Source organism: Clarias gariepinus, chromosome 1 (assembly GCF_024256425.1).
Source record: "Clarias gariepinus isolate MV-2021 ecotype Netherlands chromosome 1, CGAR_prim_01v2, whole genome shotgun sequence".
NCBI classification, from domain to species: domain Eukaryota; kingdom Metazoa; phylum Chordata; class Actinopteri; order Siluriformes; family Clariidae; genus Clarias; species Clarias gariepinus.
Window position 1 is genome coordinate 20,841,742 of NC_071100.1, and position 22,034 is coordinate 20,863,775.

The 22,034-nt window shown below is 37.1% G+C and overlaps 1 protein-coding gene across 2 annotated transcripts; it reads right to left on the reverse strand.

Moving 5' to 3' along the window:
- Positions 1–417: 417 nt before the first annotated feature.
- On the reverse strand, positions 418–20,536 carry intu (inturned planar cell polarity protein). Of its 2 annotated transcripts, none has more exons than XM_053499244.1 (16): positions 20,093–20,536; positions 17,667–18,229; positions 16,252–16,337; positions 12,926–13,129; positions 10,338–10,456; positions 9,781–9,870; positions 9,400–9,477; positions 8,800–8,983; positions 8,452–8,505; positions 8,275–8,337; positions 6,310–6,537; positions 4,525–5,016; positions 3,808–3,902; positions 3,457–3,646; positions 2,511–2,650; positions 418–959 (listed from the first exon to the last, which is right to left on the reverse strand). In XM_053499244.1, the coding sequence occupies exons 1-16, from the start codon at positions 20,185–20,187 to the stop codon at positions 848–850; spliced, it is 2,793 nt and encodes a 930-aa protein (XP_053355219.1). In that variant the 5' UTR covers positions 20,188–20,536; the 3' UTR covers positions 418–847. The 2 variants fall into 2 exon arrangements, with proteins under 2 accessions (XP_053355219.1, XP_053355229.1); XM_053499254.1 differs by lacking the exon at positions 20,093–20,536 and adding an exon at positions 19,132–19,392.
- Between the last annotated feature and the right edge of the window lie 1,498 nt (positions 20,537–22,034).

Here is a 22,034-nt window from a genome sequence, read left to right on the forward strand (position 1 = left end):
ATTTCATGTTTTGGCCGCCTTCATTATTGCTTTACAATGTAAAAAGAAATAAAAATCAAGAAATACCATGAAGTTAAAAAGTGATCCCAAACCTTTAAGCTGTAATTTATATGGAAACTTGTGTACTGCATGTATGAGAAGATATTAGGCAGATTCATTTCAATTCGATGTTAAAAATCACAAAATTAATAACCAATAATTCTTTAGTTTTAAGTTAGTGTGACTGCACTGAAAAATTACCTTGTAATTGCAAGAAAAAGTGAAAACTATGAGATAACTATAATGATAAAATGAAGAATGTATTCTTTAGGTATCATTGAAGAATGCTATTTGCATTTGTAAGATAAAACAAGCAGTGTAATATTTTCTCATGGCTTAAACATGTTTCTACAGCTTTATTTTAAATAAATGTTTTTACCACATAAAAAAACCCTGATTTTGGTTAATGTGACATTAGCATCCTACTATACCATCAGCATGTACACCTGTGCAAATGTTAGCCAAGTAATAGGAGTTTTTTTTTGGCCCAGAGTGATTTAAAAAAACATGTATAGCTGTCAGTTTTAATGCTGTAACTACACACCAACAGTGATTTCCACAGGTGCATTCAGGTCCAGTTAACCTGCTAAGAATTACAGTTGTCTCACACACCAGTGAATGCTTTACACTGCTCCGTAGTGGAAATACAGGCTTTTGCACCAAGGTCCCTAAACCCGTTAGCTGTATTTCTCTCTTTAAAAAAATCCGAGGTATAAGTGTTGACATTTTCAGATGACCAACTCCTGCGATTTTAACAATGTTTAGTTCTTCATTCCATGAGGAATATCCAGGAAACCTAAATATAAAATCAGACGGCCAGGCCGAATGAGAGCCTGAAGGCCATCTCCACAGGCACCTCCGGCACAGAGTCATGGAAACACACATAGAACTCCTGAGGGACGGGTTCTAGCACCATCCGCCTGCAACACAAACCAGTGAAACAGAGGTTGTAAGTTCTGAAGGAAAATCAAATCCATAGCCAGTTACACCTGTTTAACATACGTATAATCATACACCAGGGTGTAAAATTGACCCTATACATTTAAAATTAGCACAGTGTAGACTTTCACTCGTGATTGTTTAGGAAAAGCCAACAAACAGGAAACCAACTACAGATACAGACTTTGCACTAGACTAATCCTCCCAATAGCTTATTTGTAATTTAAGATTTAAAGAATAATAAAATACATTTGGAGCTGATAAACATAAAGTACAGATTGAACCTTTTTGGAAAGAATAAAAAAAAAACTATTTTTATTCTAGTGGAAAAAAGTTACCAGTTACCAAGATTAGTTTCAAATTAAATCCTGCTTTCAAACCCTTTGGTTTGTTGAAATAGTCTGTATTTACTTTTTTAAAATACTGAAATTTGGCAAAACTTTGAAGGCATAAGTGTAAAATCAAATTCCAGTCCAGTCCTTAAAAAAAAATAAATAAGTTTTTTTTCACTGTCCAGTGCATTTTGAAGGTAGTGGCGCTGCCAAGCTGCCACTGTTAAGTCATTCAGCATGGCCCTTAACCCTACAATTAAGATTTAATTACATGTGACAAATAATTGAATCTTAATCTTATTTTTATTATTTCTTTTTAATTAAATGATCAAAGTCTGAAATAAGTTAAGACGTCAGGTTAAATAAGCAAACACAATAGAATCTAAGTTACTGTATCTGTATAAAACAGAAAGATTGGTCTGAACTCACTCTCAATGACTTCTTTATATCTCAGAAAAAAATGTCCGTCCAGCCAATTTTGTCACATCACCACGCAAAACTGGCTTGACAGAATTTAATGGAACTTTGTCAGTTCCCGATATTGAAGTAAAATCTTAAATTTTTAAAAATTTTCTTAAAAGTAAAAAATTGAAGTTTCATTAATTAATTACAATACAGCATGGCTTACTCCAAAAAAGGTATGCACCTTTTAAAAACTGGATCTTCAAAGATGGACAGATCATTGTATGTTTTTTCTTTCTTTGAGAAGTTTAAAACCAGTTTGTCTCATATGTACTGGAACCATAGTGCTATTTAAGGCAGTAACGTGAAGCGTCACACGTGTCGTTTGAGCAAACACATCCATAGCAGTCTGAGAGGATGTAAAATAACTGAACTGAGAGTTTTATGCGGTGGAATGAAAATGTTGAGTAAAAGTGATGTTATGAACAGTCGTGCAAAAAATGTCATAATCTACTTTAAACAGGGAGTGTATTTGGCCGACAACTAAAGAAGTACAACTTAGCGTCAACAAGGCGTTGGATACTCAACCTTACAAAATTGTCTGTTTGTATTAATAAGACCATCGTCTAAACCACTTTATTCTGTATTCAGTGTTGAGAGGTCCTGGAGTCTATCCCAGAAGGCTTAGGGTTTAAGCTTAGTTTTGTACACTTAATAGACATACTGTAAATGTAACATAAATGTATTAAATCCTGTCCAAACTAAATTACACAGTAAGTAAGAAATATGAACTTGTACCCGATAACCCAGTAGGTCATTGTGGGTGCAGGTTTCTTTTGGTCAGTCCAGTTTTCAGGTTTGCACTGGAACAAGATGCCATGTTCTTTAACTGGGCCAAGGCCTTGAGAAGCGTGCAGCCTGTCAGCTCCTCTTCTGTCCTGCTACAACACACACATACACACAGAGGGAAAAAAACACATGTAAGAATCCAAGTAGTTTCTAAAGACAACCAGTGGGTTGTTTGTAGTAGTGAGGGCACTGAAAACTGGCTGTTGGGATTACTGCTGGTGTTGCACTGTCGCATTGTGTTTTTGTTTGTTTGACACTGGGGCTCCTCAAAGTTGGCAGTGGCTTAATGGACTAGAGATTCCAGGAAGATTGGGCCTGTTGCCTTGTACATCTTAGCAGGAATGCCATCTTTTCCTTATGCTCTACTTGAGTTTGTTTTGAAGATGGCTTTATTTGATCTCATCAATAGAGGATGCGTGGTCAATCCGTCTCGAACTACTGAACTCAATGAGGCAAATCATATGCCAGCAATTTGATGTTAGGTGCAATCAGATGATCTTGTAGTTATTTTAATGCAGTTTGTGTTATGCACATTTGCTAAGGTAAAGGAGGCCTTTGTTGTTGAATTTGCCTCTACCGTGCACCCCAAGGCTTTCCTTGCTGTGTTCCCTGCTTTGTCCGACACCCATGTTGAGGTATCCCAGAACAACAAAATTGTCATCAAACCTTTAGTCAACCTTGTCAATCTGGAGCTTGTCTTTATATCCTGGTTGTTCTTTTGAGAAGGGGTACTTAAGCACTTATGATGGTTATCTCCCCATATACAGTACATAAGTGTTCAGACACTTTGTTATGACACTTGAACTGAGCTCTCGTGCATCCTACTCCTATCAGATGCTTCAGATTAGATCTACGTATCTCACTTTCACACAAGCACAAACTCACACACACATACCTGTGGTGGTAGGCTCTGCTGAAAGGTGTGGCGAATGGACAGGCAGCAGTGGTGAAAGTTGCGGATGAGTTGAGGGTGAATGGAGCCGCTGAGCTGCGATAGCTCACGGTGTGTTGGCGTAATGAAGATGCCCTGCACTGTCTCCATCAAAATATAGTGAAAGAGTGTGTTTTCCAACCCTGCTGTGAGCCTGCACACAGACACCAACACACTTTTAAACAACACGGGTCTAATATACATATAACAGAGATGTGGTCTGAGTAGCCGAGATGGGAATGGTTCCTATAACCACTGCACATGCACATGATTTAGGAAATCAATTCATAATTGGCATTTTTCACACAGACTTACTTTAGATTGTTTTGCATCTCCTCAACCTCTCTCTCAGTCAGGCTCTTCTTCAGGGAACCCAAGTAGAAAGGATTGGGCTGTCTAAGTTTGGGAATCTGCATTTAAACATTTATAAAACACAGACTTGTTCAGTAAAGGCCATATCATTTTTCAGATTTCAAAGTTTTTGAACATTTTGTGCCAATATATTTTTGGCACCTTATATGACTTGAGAATTGTAATGGAGTAACCATTTTGGTGTAACTGTGAAAAGCTAATCTCAGTCACGCTACTTAGGCACCTTATATGACACACTATATAGTATATTTATCTTACAACTGACACTGCAGTGTTGGAAAGTTCAGCTTGGTAGGATTTTCTCTCATATCTACCTTATGCTAAGACCTTTACTATTTAAGTCGAATCAGTACAGGTTTAAAAGTATAAATCAATTTAATGTAGGGTTTTCTGTTCAGCAAACAAAACATGGCAAAATTATTATTGTTGATAATAATCACACTATAATTACAAATGAAAAAGAGGTAAAAGGTTAAATATTAAAAGTTGAAACATGCTGGAGTATTCCTTTAAAGTGCTTCAGCTCAGTGTATACTTTTTTCTTTTTCTTGAACACTACTAATAAATACATAAAGGGACAAAACTTTTGCAACCTATTCACCATAGTCATAAAAAAAATAATGGACTAATAGAAAGAAAAGAAGCCAATATAATCCTAACCTTAAAAAGTCCTCCACTGCCACCACTCCCGTCCGATCCCCCAGATCCCAGCGAGTCCCTGCGAGTAACAGCAGATGGCATCCTCAGCCCAACATCAACCTGATCACTTCGGCCTTCACTCCCGCTATCCGACAAACTCCTCTGTGGGCTTGGCTTCCTGTCATTCCGCCCTGAACCTGCCTCTCTGAACAGGCTACGACCAATTGATCCAGGTGACGGTGGCTTGATGGCTGCTGTCAGTCGATTTAGAATGGGTGAGCTGCTAATCATGTCCTGGCGGTCCCGCCCACTGGAGGGCAAAAACCAATCAGCACAGGACAAGCAAGGAGTAGGAGGGGCTAGAAGGCGTTCCTCAATAGCAGCCTCAAGACTCTCGAGCTGCAGGAGAGTCGCTTTGACCTGGTCAACATAGATGCAGTCAGGGCCAGGAGATCCGAGAGCAAGAGATGCACAACCACCAGCTTCCAGTAACACACACTGTATATAATGTCTCTGGAAATATACAAGATACAGGTAAAAGTCACCTGAAAAACATGTGTAACAAAGAAATTGTGGATGCATGAATTAGGTTTTTTATTTCTTATTGGAGTCATTTTTATAATGTAATACCTTAATACACTGTTCTTCTTAAAGAATAAAAAGCAAAAAGAATAGTGTTAAAAATGCAATAGACTGACGAGACTATAGAACAAAATAAGAACATACTTTAACGAGAAAACAGCACAGCTAAAGTGTGAGAATCAGGCTCCCAAGGAGAGAATTATGTTGCGCTGCTGGAGTTTCAATGTTCTGCACAAAGTCCTAACAGGAATGTGGAGCAATAAGACTAGCAGCAGGGAAACATAGCTACAGGCAGGCAGACCAAGAGGATATTAGATAAGTCAGCATGGCACACAGACACACACACACACACACACACACACACACACACACACACACACACAGGTAACTGTGTGTTTAAATAACTATACATCTGGAGTGTGCAAAGCAAAATCCTGGCCAATGTGCTCCTACAGAATCTTTAAAAAAATCTGAATACTTTTAAATTTTAAATAGTTTCAATTTTCCTAGGGTGTCTTTAGCCAAGATACGCCAATAAATAAAAGGTATATGACAGATGAAGCTGGCATGTCTCTTTAAACTGCTGAATCTTGAGATCATGAGGCAAAATTCATGGCATACAAAGGACCACTAAGTAAGAAAAGAGTTATAATAATATATGACACTTCTAAAATCCATCATTTCCTGAAAGAGCTGAAGAGAACTGACACCTAACAAGACTAGTATCTTGCAAGAAAACAAATAAAGGCATAAATAAATATAATCCATGGAACTGAATAAAGTTGATAAAAATATCAATGTATTTAACATGTTAAAAGTTATTTTTAAAAAATCGTAAGAATGAATACAACTCAATTTATGCAAATCAACAAGTGAAGAACTAAATAAATAAATAAATAAATATCTTAAAAGATGACATCGGTCTTCATTATATAATATTTATGTTGTAAATAAATAAATAAAAAATCCATTACATTTGTGTATGTTCAGATGTGCAGACAGATTTCTTTTTCAATCACTTGTTCCTGCTGCATTCAGTTCCCCATAAGGTACGAACTGTGCATTTATTTTCTTGTGCTGCACTTGTTCTTGAACGTACCTTTTTTTTGGTTCGTGTTCTGTCTGGATATAGTCTTTTGTATGTGGTTCTTGTGTAAAATTGTTACATTACAATTGTGTGAAAATAAATGAGAAAATTATGAAGAAAATGAACTTGACCCTCACCAGACCCACAACGAGGAGAAAGTAGCGGCTCTGGGACTCACAGAAGCCCGGGCGAGAGGTGGAGGTTTGGGGGTCAGGTTGAGAGTTGCCCTGCAGGAAAACCTCCCTCCATACTACCAGCTGGCCCACACGCTGCTCCGCTCCCAGACACAGCAAACAGTAATGCTGGCAGTACAGACACACATCCAGCAGGTCCTCTTTAGGCAGGTGGTTTGCTATCAGATAACCCTGAGTCAAAAGAGAACATGGTAAAAACAAACTGTGATTAATGTCTTTTTTACAGAATATAGAATAGCTTGGTGACATCTGCAAAGACAGACGGCTGCACCTGAAGATGACAACCAAAGTGGCAAGGGTAAGCTGTCCTACCAATACCATCTGAAAGGAAGGACCATATACCAATACGGCACCGAGATTTGGGCCAGTGCAAGGACCTCAAAAACCAGCACAGCCCTCTGACCTGTAAGAAACCCTATTAAGGTAAATCCAGGAGTATATAAGATCCACTGTGTACTCTACGAAACAATCATAAGCAAGGTCATCTCCTTACAGAGTTGTTCTTACAAGAGTGTCAAGCTTCTGTGCCAACTTTGGAGGATTTTCATAGTAATTTAGAGGAGAGGGAAGATACCACAGCAAAAGAGGATTCAAAGATCATCAGTCAGTTCAGGTTTCTCTCTCGGCTCAGCATTGAGGTAAAGATTTTGTTCAGTATGGCAGTGACGATCCTGACTGACTTCTTCCACTAGAATGAGTTTATTACACTTCAATGCCCACAGATTATAACCTTATGCTGGAGACACTGGAGAGACACCATGTCCCAGCATCAATAAGAGATCTCATCCTGGGTTACTGCAATAACTTCCACTTAAGAGTGTCAGTAGGGTGAATAACCTCAGAATGGCACGGACTGGAGCGGATCTTATTTGCTTCAGTCCAACTTCAGGATACAACAACCACCAATTTTAGAATTGTTTCGGACTGTGAACCTTTGTCTCGTTTAGGATTTTCCAAAAATAGGATTATTCACTATTGGAACAGTTTTACAGGACCAACTGTTTCTATTATTGTGCTCCTAGACCATTTTATTGGAACCGATGTGGCCAGTTAATTTCTCTCACACGCAACCAAAAGACTTTGGAGATTTTATACATGATACTTCCGCAATTTGTTCACATCTCAAAATGTTCATAATGTGAGGTCTGCTCTTATCTGTGAAAGTTCGCAACTCGAATGTTCGTTAGTCAGAGACTTGAGAGGGGATCTGTGGGGTTGTGCTGTTAGGATATAAGCTGATGTCTGACTAGCCACAGCTGGGTTGCCTGAGTGAGGCTACATCACTGATTCATCTGAGTGTCAGAAGAAGTTTCATTAATTTTTTTGCACTTATTTTCACTATTTTCTTCAACTGCATGTTTAAATAATTACACACACAAACCTGTCACACTGTTTATTATTTTTGATGTACCGTTAGGACACAGTTATCTATATACTGTATATAAAAGTCTGTTGGGTACAGAGGCAAAGGTTTGATTGTGGCCTCTCAACCCGCATTCATCACCATTATCTTATAAATAATAAGTAAGTTTGTCAGCCCTCAGAGGTGCTCTACTGGCCTGGGGCCCCAAGAAGTTGCCTCCCTTACATCTTGGCAAGAAGAACCTCGATACAACAAAAAACTCAGAGAAAATAAAAAGTGATTTGGATGATGATATAAACTATATACAATTTTAATTTACTTTATTAAATTACTTTGTGATATTTAAAAGTTAAACAGTATCTTTTAGTTTTGAGTAATTTAGCTAAAGATGTTGGTCAGCAAATTGCACCCATCAAGTAATTTAAGGTTATTTTTTTTAAGTATTTCAATTTAATTTTAGTGAAACTATCATTTTATTGTAACTGAATAACTCTACTACCAAATGTATGAAATATTTAGAGGGTTCCAGTGAGAAGTGGACTTACCTTGTAGAAGAGACAGGACCCCAAAATGACATACAGACGCCTCATGCCATAAAAATCTTCTGACTATTTTAAAACAAATTAAAGATTAAAAAAAAAAAAAAGATTAAAACGATGTTTTATTTTTATATAATCAAAAATAAAAAAAGAAGGTAGAATTTTTTTTTTATTTCCACTTACCATGTCACCAAAGTCTGATGATTCAAAGTCTGACAGAACAGTGTCCACTTCAACCTGTAAGTGGCATGTCAGCCACAGAAAACACTCCAACTTTAGTTTTAATCCATTAAGCTGTAGCAAAAGTCTACATACCTTACAATGATTTTATGTAACAAACCAGATAAAAAAAAAATTGTATGGTGTCTATTATCACCAATATCACCTGTTAGCTTGATTTAGTGCCCAACTGCATAACACATTTAAAAGTTTCTCAAACCTGCAGCTAAGGACCAGTGTGATGAGATCCAAACTAATCAAAGTTAAAAAAAAATAAATAGCAGCAGAATTTGTCATTATTAGAGTACATGCCTTAATGTCTGGTGGTAAAGTGAGCCAGCGCATGGCAGGTAAGTTGTCTAGGAAGAGGGTCCCGGAGATGTTGGAGAGTGAGGAGCCAGGGCTGTCACTCAAACGAGAGGGTTGGATGAGTCTCTGGAAGAACAGGCAGAAGAAATGATCTAGCCGAGCAGCATTCTCCATATCACAGAAGGCACTATAAAAGATACAGAAAAAAAAATATTATCTTATGCTTGTAAATTTAAATTGCTGGGCAGGAGGTGTGAGTAAGACTGTAAGACTGTCTTAGCAGTAAGACTGTTTGGCACCCTCCCACCCAACACCCACACCCACCCACACCATCATCCAACACACACACACACACACACACACACACACACAAAGTTTGCCTTTTCCAAGACATTTCAAATGCACATTTTCATTCTCACTGCCCTCTGCCCCACCCATCTACACATATTTCTTCTCATAACTTACAGCATAAGATACAACTGCAAAATTATTTGATGTTGTTTTCCTAAAAACTGGCATAAATACCAAAGAGAAAACAGAAAATGAGGTTACGGTACTCAAATAGGCTGAAGCTTATGTTAAGGGTAGTTAAAAAGTACCCACGCTTGCAGAGAGCCGTACATGACCCTGAGAGTTCGCACCAATCCACTTATAACATTGTGTAGATGCAGCAGTGGTACCCTGTAAGATACAAGACACCACAGAAAAATACTAAAAGGCCAAGAACATGCAAAAGTTTAGCACCACAGATTAAAATTTTAACTACATTAGAATAGCTTCTTTTCTGCAGTACAAAAATAAAGATGCAAATATCAGACACTGATGAAATGTTTTGGCTGATAGACATGATTTCGAGTGAGTCAGGACAACTTTAAACACTCCTTTGCTCTGTACGCTGTCCCATTCAGGGTTTAATTTTATTGTAATTGTATTGTAATCATGGTGGGTGTGAGGGGTTTGAGAAGATTATAATCACATGACTACCTGTCAGCAGGCAGACCAATCACCAGCAGATTATCTCCTTCCTTCCAATAACCCACATGGACCAACTGCTTTCTGAGCAACAGAGAGGAACTATAGATACACACACACACACACACACACACACACACACACATTGTGTTCTGGAATACATGTGCAAAACATATACATTTCAATAGATTGGTCACAAATATGATATTTTTGCTAATAATCTATTGGAATTCAAAATATTAGTGGCTTGAACATCATCTTATGTTGAAGTGATGATAAAATAAATGATCTTATTAAAGGTGATATGTGTCCATATCTATTTATCAACTTAAAATTACAATGTTTTTACAATGTTAAATTTATTTCTACTTATATTTTATTAAGACTTATATTATTGACAAACTACATAAATTGCAAAGATTTTTCCGATTAAATAATTGCACTGGTCAAAACGAAACGTGTGACAATTAACTGTGTTCAGTTCCATTATGATTCAATCGTTATTACCAAGGCAACAACTGATTTAACAATCATTTGCTCCAAGAAATAGAAATAAGTGCTAATATTACCTAACAATCTGTCCTCCAGTGACATTCTCCAGCATGTCACACAGTGTAAGGAAGATTCCTCTCACTCCCTTCAGTTTAGCTGCAGCCTCAGTCACTGGGTACTGGTACAGGATCTCCTGCTGCAGAGATATAGTGCAGCACATAAGTGCAATAATACTCCAATATAAAGATACCAGAGGGTTTTTTCTTTTCCACAGAGTGACTTTTTGGGTCTGGGTCTAGATGGACATTAAAAACAAAGCTAATGAATTCAAGCTTTCTGTGTGGGAGAATGAAAAGACGCTGCAGTTTAAAATGAGCAATATGGAAGCTAAGCATGCTAGCACATAAACAACATGAACGATTAGCAAGTTTAAGTACAACTTCTTACTCTATTTTTGGCAATGTAAAGTAACACTGACAATGAAAAAAAGCATTTTTTTCTTCATATGTAGTTAAACTACTAATAAAGGTAGGGTGTAAATAAATATTTAATCAACTGTAAACTTATTTTTGCTAGCATGAAAGATGAGTGTCCACAAAGTAATAACCAGAGCTGTTGTCAAACAGCTTTTTACTTTGTTTACTTTGTAAATGTAGAAGTTGTAACAAACACTAAATATATACCTAAAGGTTATTGGTTTTGAATAGATTTAACAAAAAAATAAATATATGAATATCAGCATAAGCCTGGTCCAGAATTTAATATCAGAAAAATAGGCAGTTTTCAATAAAAACACAAACATGTCATAGGAAAGAATCTCTGGTCTACAGTTTAAAAATAATGGAGAGGAGACTGAAGAATGACGTAACGCTAATTTATTCAGATGATGAAAAGGTGGGGACCCTCTTTTACTGTGCTCTGATTAGTATGCATAACAAGACACTTCAATCTTTTAGAAACCTGAAGGAAATGTGTGTGTGTGTATGTGTGTGTGTGTGTGTGCACGGACATGAAACACAAAAGTGGGACTGAAAAGGAAAATTCTAAAGGGTCTTATGGGAGCACAACAGAACATGAAAACACGAAAACCTTAGGTGCACACACAATGGAAGCTAACCCTAACCTTAATCTTAGTTCCCAGACAGAAATCTTTTGGTATCATTATGAAGGCGTCTTGGCCTTTTTATTCCCTTAGAAATGTCTTAATTTATATGCAGGTTCATAATCACAAACACACAGAGGCCATGCATCTTCTGTCAGAGGATCAGAATCTTATGTCTCAATGTACATAACTGTTGTGAAAATAGTTTGTTCACACTGGGGCATTTGGTAAATAGTCTAAAAAACTAAATGTAAAATTCAAAGCATTTTTTTGCACTCAGCGATCACAGCCTGGTCTACGCAGCAGAGAAGCTCAGGTCCACCCGAAGTTGTGGCAAATGAGGAGTAAAACCTTTAGGGGAACATTTTGGATTTTATAATTGGCTGTAAAGGCTGTTTAATGATGTCAGGGAACGCAAAATAATTGATCGTGTTGGTTCAGCATTTAATTTGAGATGATACAACCCACCAGAAATCTACATCAGGGTTCTGGTGGACTGTGGTCCAGATGTGGACTTAGGAAAGATTGCAAGGAAAAAATATGGGGAAAAAAGTTTAGCGACCACAGATTTCACCTGAATCCTCTTGACTTCTACAGAAATTTTTTAAAGATGAATATACAAGGAAAAACTTGTTTGTTCTTTATTTGTTGTTGAATCATTGTTGTGTTATATATATATATATATATATATATATATATATATATATATATATATATATATATATATATATATATATATATATATACACTGAGATTAGAGAATAATTAGGCTGACAGGATGTAATACACTCTGCAGTATAATCTCTGCAACTAATCATCTCGGCTCAGATATATGAAGATTCATATACATACATATAGTTACAGCTCATTTTACATGCACTCAATAAACATTACCGTCATGCTCTCTGCTTTATATTGTGTGCAAAATTTTCATTTTGAATGTTTGCACACGTTCAGTGTGTGGGATTTACTATGTGAGAATAGACCAGTTTGAAAACATTTCAGCTGGTACCTTCCAGCTTTGCATAAAATAGCATCCAAATGAGTGTTTCATGGCAGAAACAAGACTGATCCTGGCAGGAGCACAGGTTATAAATAGACTCTCAGTTTGGTGTTATAAATGATTCAGCTGCCTGTATTATGCAGCTGATGTGTACAATTACTGTCTGCCAAATCCCTAAATGTAAATGTGTACAGTCACTGATGCTTCAGCTTCTGGCCTTAAAACATAGTACATAGCCAAAGTTGGGCCAATACCAGCGGTTGTTACATCACAGCTTCATAAAAACATTACATAAATCAACTGAACATTATCATTATTTAAATCCGAACATACTCCTGTACCAGGCAATTCATGGGAATTATTTCAAGCTAATTATAACATGGGAATTATTTCAAGCTGAAATAATTGGCCAAGTAAAAAAAAGCAAATGCACAGATATCTGCAAATAACTGTAACGTTCTCTGATTTGCTCTTTTTGCACTTAATATGAAAGCACAATTGTTTTTCTGACTTTCTCACCAAATGTACAGAAACCATCGCAAAACTGCAAATGCACTGACCTCCTCCTGAGGCGATTCAGAGTCCAGCTTGAGTGATAGACACATGACGATGTGAGGAATGTGTGCTACACTCATCTGCAGCTCCATGGTGTCCTCACCCCAGAGGAGACGCACAAGCTGGCTGACAGGGGCGGTGGGTCGCGGCCTCGGCACCTCTGAGTCCACGACAGTGCCTGCAACGCCAGTCTCCAAAGTCAAATTCACCTGAAGAATTGTCAAAAACACTAATTTTATCCTCACTGATCATCCCCATCCACCACAAATAAACTGAACAGTGCTTATAATGTATGATGCTGAATAATGATGCTGATGGCACAATTTCTACACACTGACCAGAAATAGTCATTGCAGAAAAAGATTAATTAAGGGTTGGTTTAAAAGTTACTATTTGGGAATGCACACTAGTTGCAAAGCAGTTAAATTCATAATAAATAATAATAGCAACTACTGATTACCTTAAACACTAACCACATCATTCAGCATTATCACAACTATGAAATTCTATTGACAAATGGCTTAATTATTACTCAATTCCTGCTGCAAGTCAGAAAAATACTTTATGACCAAATTCTTAATAAAAGCTATTTTTTTGTGGAGCCAAAAGACAATGAAATCTTTGACTAACCCGCTAAGGTGGTTACCCAGAAACAACATTCCAGTTCATGCTAAATCATGACTTTAACCTCCGAGTAACAAACAAACACAACTGTTTGTTTAGTGGTAAAAATACATTTCTCTTTTTTTAATGTATGCTTCTTTGGATAATAAATGCTGCCACACATCAGTTTTAGTTCACTGTTAAAACACCATACTGATCGAACCAAAGCATGGCAACATTATATTAATTTATACTAAAACAGACATGAGAAAAAGAAGGAAAAGTCTCTCTGTCCATCTTTTTTTAATCTTGGTAGTAATTTGCTTCATGCACTCATCCCCCAATCTGTCCCTTTTTTTCCCTTTGCTTCTCCATCCGCAGACTAATAACACTTTTCCTGTGGCTTCAAAATGTGAGCTGTGCCATAACCACCATCGCTACAGTGGCGACACAACCATGTAATCCACATTCCAATGTTTTTCAGGCTGCTGAGCTAAACAGACCCGGCTTACATAAAGATCAGTGGAAATGTTTGGTGGAACATATGTGTACATACAGGAAAACAATGTATGAATGCAAATAACACATGAAATAACTTTAAGCAAAAATAATAAACAATACACACACAGTTTGATAGGGATCACAAAGATTTTGGAGCAATATAAAAAGGTCATGTGGTGTGATGACGTCAGACTGACCATGTTAGGGTGTACACACCAGGCCTTAACTGTTACACCTGAAATCATGTTGCCAAGTAAAAAAAATATGTGCACAAATAACTTTCTTTGTCTTGCTCTTAAATACCTTATAAAGTTAAAGTGCACTTTTTTCCCTTCTATCCTATTAACTCATGTAAGCCACCATATGTTATCCTGGCACATAACTCTTTTTCTAATTTAGCTTCTCTGCCCTTTGTAACTAGAAGACTATGTTTAATGGATTAATCAGTTTTGAGTTGCTTTAAATAAGACATTTTAATGAAAACTTGTCTTTTTCTATGAGCACTTTCTAAAATGGCTGTAGGCTGCCTTCCTGCTCATAATTCACTGTATAACTGTTGTTTGAGGTTCAGTTATATATATATATATATATATATATATATATATATATATATATATATATATATATATATATATATAGTTTCACAGCTAAAACCATTTTGATTACATTGAAACCTTCCTATAATTGGTTATAGCATGGCCTGATTTCCACACTATAGAGAGGGAGGTTGAGGGTTCTGAAACTATTTAAAATACATTGCACAGTATAGACTACCAGGTGGCCAATCCAATCCTAAGTTCTAGGGATTTGGGATTTCTGCCCATTTATAAATATCCTTTAAAATTGCAGAGGTGACCACTTATGTATGCTTAAAGGATTTGCAGAAGTCAGCATGAAGCTATACATTTATGCCTCAAGTTTTCCTTAGCAAACTTCTGTTGTGTGGAAGCACTAAAAACACCACATTAAACGGATTAAACACAGAAGCTGTTTCTAATTGCGTTCCCAACGCACAGTTTATACTCAGTTGTTGTAGGAGACTAGTGTGTGTTTCTGTCTAACATTGAGACTTTCCTTAAAGAACCACTTCTTATGCCCTGAGAGGTAATAAAACACAGCAAATAACAAAATATGGATATAAGTAAATAAACTACAAAATAATTTCTTTTTAATCTTCTTAAAAAGGCAGTAAATACTGGTCCTCAGATAGCCATAACAGCACAGAGAAGACGTCATAAAATCTTAGGAAATGTGTAATGCACAGCATCTGCAGATAATTGTAACTTTTATAGTCATATTATGGTGGTGTTCCTCTGTGTTCTGGTACACTTGGGGTGTGATTTTCCCTGCAGACTTTAAAAGACTTTATTTGCTATTGTGGGGTGTAATAAATGAGTAATCTGGGATGTTACTAGTATGTCCATTTTCACATTTGAGAACTGGAATGCCAATATGATTATGATGAAGCACATAAATGATTAACAAATTAAAGCAGAAACCGACAAGCATCTTTACCACCACGCATTTCTTTAACAGCTTTAACAATGCACAGATTCTCTGGAATGTACTAAAGCAGTGATTAATGACATTTTACCAAAGGATATCCATTGTGGGCCTGAAGTACAAACCACGACAACAGTTCGAAAATCTTAACCACATTTCCAAAAGGCAACAACATTTCCCAAAATACAAAACATTTCACAAAACACGAAGACATTTTCCGAAACACAACATTTGTGTTTGTGTTTTGGAAAATGTGGTTGTGTTTGTGAAATGTTGTTGTGCTTTGTACTTCAGGGCCACCGTCGATGTTCCCTCCACTGGTATTTTGATGATAATGGTGATGGTGGTGCAGAGAACTGTCTAATACTCCCATAGGTGTTCAATTAGAGATACCAAGATTTTGAATTGCATATGAATTGCATCATTTTCATCCTCATCAAACCATTCAGTGAGCCCTATTAATATAGTGGAAATACATGTTCATATTTTCTGTATGCTCTAAAAATGTTTTCTGCACTATATTTGTGTTTGCATTATCTCGTTTCTACCACAATCTCAAATGTTTTATTTCAAATAACTGAAAATGTCTTTGTTTAATATTCACCAGTGTGCCCCCAGGGACCCCACCCACACAAAGTTTGAGTCTGGGTGAAAGAAAATACATCATGTTTGCGTTTTTTTCTTACTACTATTTTACTATTTAAATCAATGTAAAGACACACACCTGTGTTGGTCCTGAAATACAAGACAGAACTCTCTCAATATTCTCGGATGTAACATCAACATCGTCTACAGCCACAAGGACATCACCTAAAAAAATTAAAGATAATGTTGTTAAAAATCATCTACATTTTCCCTACACCCAGACAATGCCTTCATTCAGTGCAGTGCAATAAAAAGTGTTTTAGTGTCGAGCGGTGTTTAGTATCATATGGAGAAAAAAAAAAAAAGTAACTATAATTCTCTGCCTTTTGATATGCTATCAAACTCCACCTGATATAGTACTTCTGCAAAATCTAACCCTTCTCCACCTGCTTTTAGTAGATCTGTGGGCTCCTATCTCAGTTACAGAGATTTCCTCTGTGTTATTTCAGACATTTAAATGGCCTAATTGCTTTAACATGGCCAGGCATTTCAGAGCCACTTGTAAAAAGCTAGCTTGTGGTGATTTACCCAGTTGTGTAATTCCTTTGGAATCCCTTTGGTGTGTCTGGATTTGGAAGCGTTGGACTTCTGTGGATTACGCTTGCATGTCAATTCGTGTGGATGAAAAGGTCATAGAAAATAGGATGGAAATAGGCAACACTGGCATGTCCTTAACTGTTCTGGGTTCTTCCAACGTAACTATTACAAATAAAATGCTAACAGGATACTAATTTCTATCAAACATCACAATTTATAATATTATGCAAGGATAGTACAATGCATAGTGCTGCACTTTATTACATTTGGATTTTAACTCAGTGTAGCGGGATGAAGCAGAAAGCCTAAAACCCGCACATCTGTGACAAATCAACATCTTACATTGAATCTCTCAGTTAGCCTAATAGGCCCCAAATATGCTTTGATTTGTACTCAACAAAACCTCATGTCATTAGATCAGTCAGCAGAAATAAATAACTCTTTGTAAGCCTTAGACTAGTTGATGTCCATATAACATCCACTGTAATATTGCAAATAAAACATATTCTACAAAATTAAATTTTAACTGCAAAGTTCCTCTCAGTCTTATTGGGCACCAGGGAAATAGTAAAATCTGCAAGGTAAATACTTTTTCTCTGAATAATTAAGAACGAAACAGATGTTATTCTTCAGATTTGGCCCACCCAAATCTACAAACAGTATATCAAATAACATTTACAATGTATTAGTCCTCATAATAGGAACTTGGGTCGTCATTATTGCTGCTGGATGTAGGTTAGCACAGCTGCAGCCATTTAAGAACAGGAGTCGAAGAAAACAAATCCCACTGGTGGCATAGTAAAGGTAAGCTATGTTTGATTTAACTTGCAACGAATTGTGCCTTAATGCACTTTATGTAGATGTAGAACTTTATGTAGTGAGTAAATCCTTTGACATAAAAGGTCGAAATGTACTTATTTTATTTCTGTACCTCAAGACTGTGAAGCGTAAGCTTACCAATTAAAATTTGTGCACACTTGCTAGCGGGACTATGAGGTACGAGTCCATGAATGATGAGTCTCTCCCCATTACAGCCCAAACCATCTCCTCTCTGGAGGACCACTCCCAATAAGGCCTCCAGCAAGCCCCCTGGAGGAGTATAAGTATTGCCCAGACGTTTAGGGTTGATGTAAACACAGACATCCTTCAAGTATGGCTGCTGCACGACCAGTCCTGTCCGCTGCCCTGTCTGATTTTTCAAAATAGACGCCGGTTGTTGAAAGGCACCGCCATTTTTTCCATCAGTTCTGCTTCTTTGAGACGGACATCGTTTGCGTCCGAGGATTTTAGCAAGCTTCTTAAATTTCAGTTGTGATTTCATGCTGGAGTCCAAACGTTTTTTGCTGCCTTTGTCAGTGATGATCTCTGCCTCTTTTTCGCTGAAACGCACATGATTGGTGGCAGCAGACTGAGTGGCAGCGACGTGAGAGAGTGCAGCTTCTTCTTCACCCTCACTCAGCTCCAGATAGAAAAGCTCACCATTCTTCTGAACGTCGTCAAGCCACTCAGGCTCGAGCTCACTATAACAGAAGAAGAAAAACAATGTTGCCCTATTACTGGTCTGTCAAACAGTACTTGCACTGAGCTTATTTCTATGAGAGAAAAAATAACAGTGAATAGGTCATAAAAGATGCAATAAAAGTCTATGACTGTGAACAGCAGTTTAACTTTATGAACTATCACACAACCAAAAGCTTAGCTATAAATATGATTTTCCATTTCAGGCTACATTACAGCTCGAAAAGTTGAATTAAGTGGCGGCCTTCATGTGTGTACTTAACTGTATAAAAGTCAGTTAATACTTTCTGACTAAACTCAATGACCCAGTTTAAAACTAAATGGCAACATGAGTCCATCTGAAACACCAAACACTGACCATAACCCATAATATTTTTCCATTTTCCCCTCATTTGCCCTCTTCTAATACTCGTTTTAACCGCATAGTTATGTCTGATGGCACAGGGTGCATTACAGAGTGTAAGGGTAAGACGTGCACCCATCACAAAATGCTCTCATTCTGCATGAAGTATAAGACCAAATATGCACATAAACATACGTTTTCTTCCCTTTTCTCTTTAAACTGAACCACACCATTTCTGTGGCGAGCTCTTTAAAAAACCACGTCCATGAATTCAGTAAAGATGAGGAACAGCATGTAATTATTTATGAGGGATGGCTTTCTAAATTGGAAGCAGAACTTTACTTTTAAATTGAAAGTCAGGAAAAAGAAAGTTCCTTTTTTTTAAAATCTAGATTATATGAACCAGGACAACTTGAATGTGTTCCACTAGAATGTTAGTTCTGAATCTAACAGGTCTGGTCACTGAGAGAATGATGCACTGAGGCTTACAAGAGATAAACATATATGGGATCATTCAGAAGTTTTATAGGAGAATGTCGTCCCGTTAGTTTTGGCTCTTACTCAGAGTCCTCGGAGTAACTGGATGAAGTGGATGAACTGGACTGTACATCACCACTGCCATCGCTGACTTCAGACACTTCATTAACTTCGTCTTTCTCACTCAAACTGCAGGCGGAATTCTTCTCAAAACGCGCTCCAAATCCTCTACCGGCCATTACTACATCTTCCAAAAGCCAATCTAATTGTTCACGCTTTAATTATTTTAATTTGAGTACAGGTTTGCTTGTTTATCATAGTTATGAGAAGTGAGATGAGCGCGCCATGTTGTACACATACGGGTCCTTGGCGAGGAGCACGTGACCGATCATCGACGGCTGATTGGATGAGGTAGTGGTTGCTGTAGCAACGAGGAAGCTTTTAATGGCGTGTACACCGTGCAAAAGCTTACACATTTAAATCTTATTAAATAAAAACAAACAAATCGTCTAAACATGAAATAACAAAAAGATTAAAAGTGCTTGGATGTTTAAATAAATATTTAATAATCAATAAGACTATTTATCCAGGACGGATTTTACCCCTTTATTCCTTAGAAAGCCTGTTTACTTAAAAAATAATTATACAGAAGTAAACTTAAAAAAAAAAAATCTATTTTTATATATATATATATATATATACACACACACAAAAGAAAATAAACATTTCCTGCGCAAAATTATGTAACTGTACATCGAGAACACATAATATTTTATATAAATGTTTGTTTTAACTGGTTCATTTCAAACATAATAATAACAACAAACCCGTTGTTTGGATTTTTAGAAAATTAAAAACGCACTTTACATCCTCATAATACAGTAGATTAAAGCCACACCAACATGAAGATCTAATAATAACACTATAACACTAACCAATGCTTCTTGTCTCGTGTTAATATAAACACTAGGCGACGTCAGGTTACTAACACCCTGCTGAAGCTGTTATTAGATAAAATCCAGGCGTTAATGTCCTGAACACTGACCTGTAGAGTAAAACACTGCGGATTGAGTCAAACTGCTCCAGGTCTGCGCAGGCAGCAGCTCGCAGGCTTTTCCCAGAGGAGCAGATAGTGAACATGATGCTTCATGCTGTCTGTCGCCTCCTGTTCAGCCAGATTCATCAATTAAACACCACTGAAGACACACACACACACACACACACAGAGAGAGAGAGAGAGAGAGAGAGAGAGAGAGATTCGGTATAGTCAGGCAGACTGTAGAGGAAAATGTCCTGAGATGTTAAAGTTGAATCTCAATCACAGGTTTTTAACTCCTTTATATCTCCAGCTAAAAATGAACAAATCCGAGCGAAAAGTCCTTCTGCAGCATCTGATGAGAAACTGCCCTCTAGGGTCCGGACTGCTAATGCAGAGCTCATTCTGGTGCCTTCGCTGTGGGTCAATCGCCTTCATACCAAGTGTGGAGAGAGAGAGAATCACACACACACACACACACACACAGAAAGAGAGACAGAAACACACACACACAGAAAGAGAGAGAGAGAATCACACACACACACACACACACACACACACACACACACACACAGAAAGAGAGACAGAAACACACACACACAGAAAGAGAGAGAGAGAGAGAATCACACACATACACACAGAGGATCACAGAGAGAGTCACAGGGAGAGAGAGAGAATCTGTATAACAAATAACTGTAAATGTGTGTGTGTGTGTGTGAGTGAGAGAGAGATTCTTCTTCTTATAGATTGATTGATTGATTGATTTCATTTGTAGTGGCTTTTATCACTAGTCACTTTATTTTTGACTGCACAGTTTAATGTGTGCTTTCATATTGCTTGTGCCATTGAAGCATCCTTTAAATCCTTTTTTAGAGAAAGAGAGAAAAAGAGAAAAACTCATCTTTTTGGGATGCATTAAGAAGTTCGTTTCGCATTTTCAGCTTTTAAAAAACATTTTAGTAAGAGAAACTGTTTTAATTTATATGAAAGCCCATACTCCAGTCTTTAATGCTGAAGATGTCCATTTCCTGAATTAATCCTCTGATTGGGAGAGGCACTTTCACTTTAATTAATTAATCAACTAATTGATTAGTTAGTTACTTAATCAATTAATACAAAAACAGCGATTATTAATAAATGTTGTATTGTACTTGAAGCAGCTGAGCGGCCCAGTCTTTGGTTTATGTTGCTGTGGTGTGAGGCTGCAGGTGAGGTCACGTGCTGCTGTGAGCTGTTTCCCGCCTTTATCTCCTCAACTCTGACTGACTCTTCACTCTTTTCCATTACCGGCTTCACTCGGCTTGTGTAACATTTTTTTCATAGAAATACCGTGAATTATGATCTCAACAAATGTAAAGAATGTACACGTGGTTTAATTTGTTAACGTGTAAAATTTAGCGCACGTGTTTATTGAAATGCTCTTTTTTTACGTTAGGTTTTTTAACGATTCTTTATATCGCCTTCATATGCTAAACCCATAGTGGACTGGTACCTTTCACTATTAACCTAATAAAGTAGTATTCTACACATATAAACACACACACGCTACAAAATCCGATTTCTACATCCTAACGCTGTTAGGTAAGCACCAAAGTTCCGAAGCTCGTGTCGAGCAGAAGGGGCGTTTCCAAATGAAGCCTCGGGTGTGTGTCAGGTCCCTGAGGATCACGTGACCAATGACAAACAAGGCCACGCGGTAAAATGTCGTGCACATGGAGCCTCATGAGATTTTTTTTATTCATAAACCAAGATTCAGAAAAACATTTTTTTCGTATTTTACAATGAGCTTTACATTTACTTCTTATCTAAAATGTGAATAATATATAAGCGCACAAAATACTTTATATTAAAACATTATTATTATTATTCATCTCAATTTTTCTCGTAAACTTTGCTGTTATTTTAGTGGTATCTACTTTTTTAAACGCCTTTTCTCTTCCTCTTTAACTAA

Excerpts from the sequence above, each read along its gene's own strand:
- intu (XM_053499254.1), bottom strand. The coding sequence starts at position 19,286 with ATGGCCGGTAGAGGATTTGGAGCGCGTTTTGAGAAGAATTCCGCCTGC. Across the intron at positions 13,130-16,251 it reads GTATTTCAGGACCAACACAG|GTGAATTTGACTTTGGAGAC; the intron begins GTGTGTGTCTTT and ends ACAATTCTTCAG. Across the intron at positions 3,903-4,524 it reads GCAGTGGAGGACTTTTTAAG|ATTCCCAAACTTAGACAGCC; the intron begins GTTAGGATTATA and ends GTTTAAATGCAG.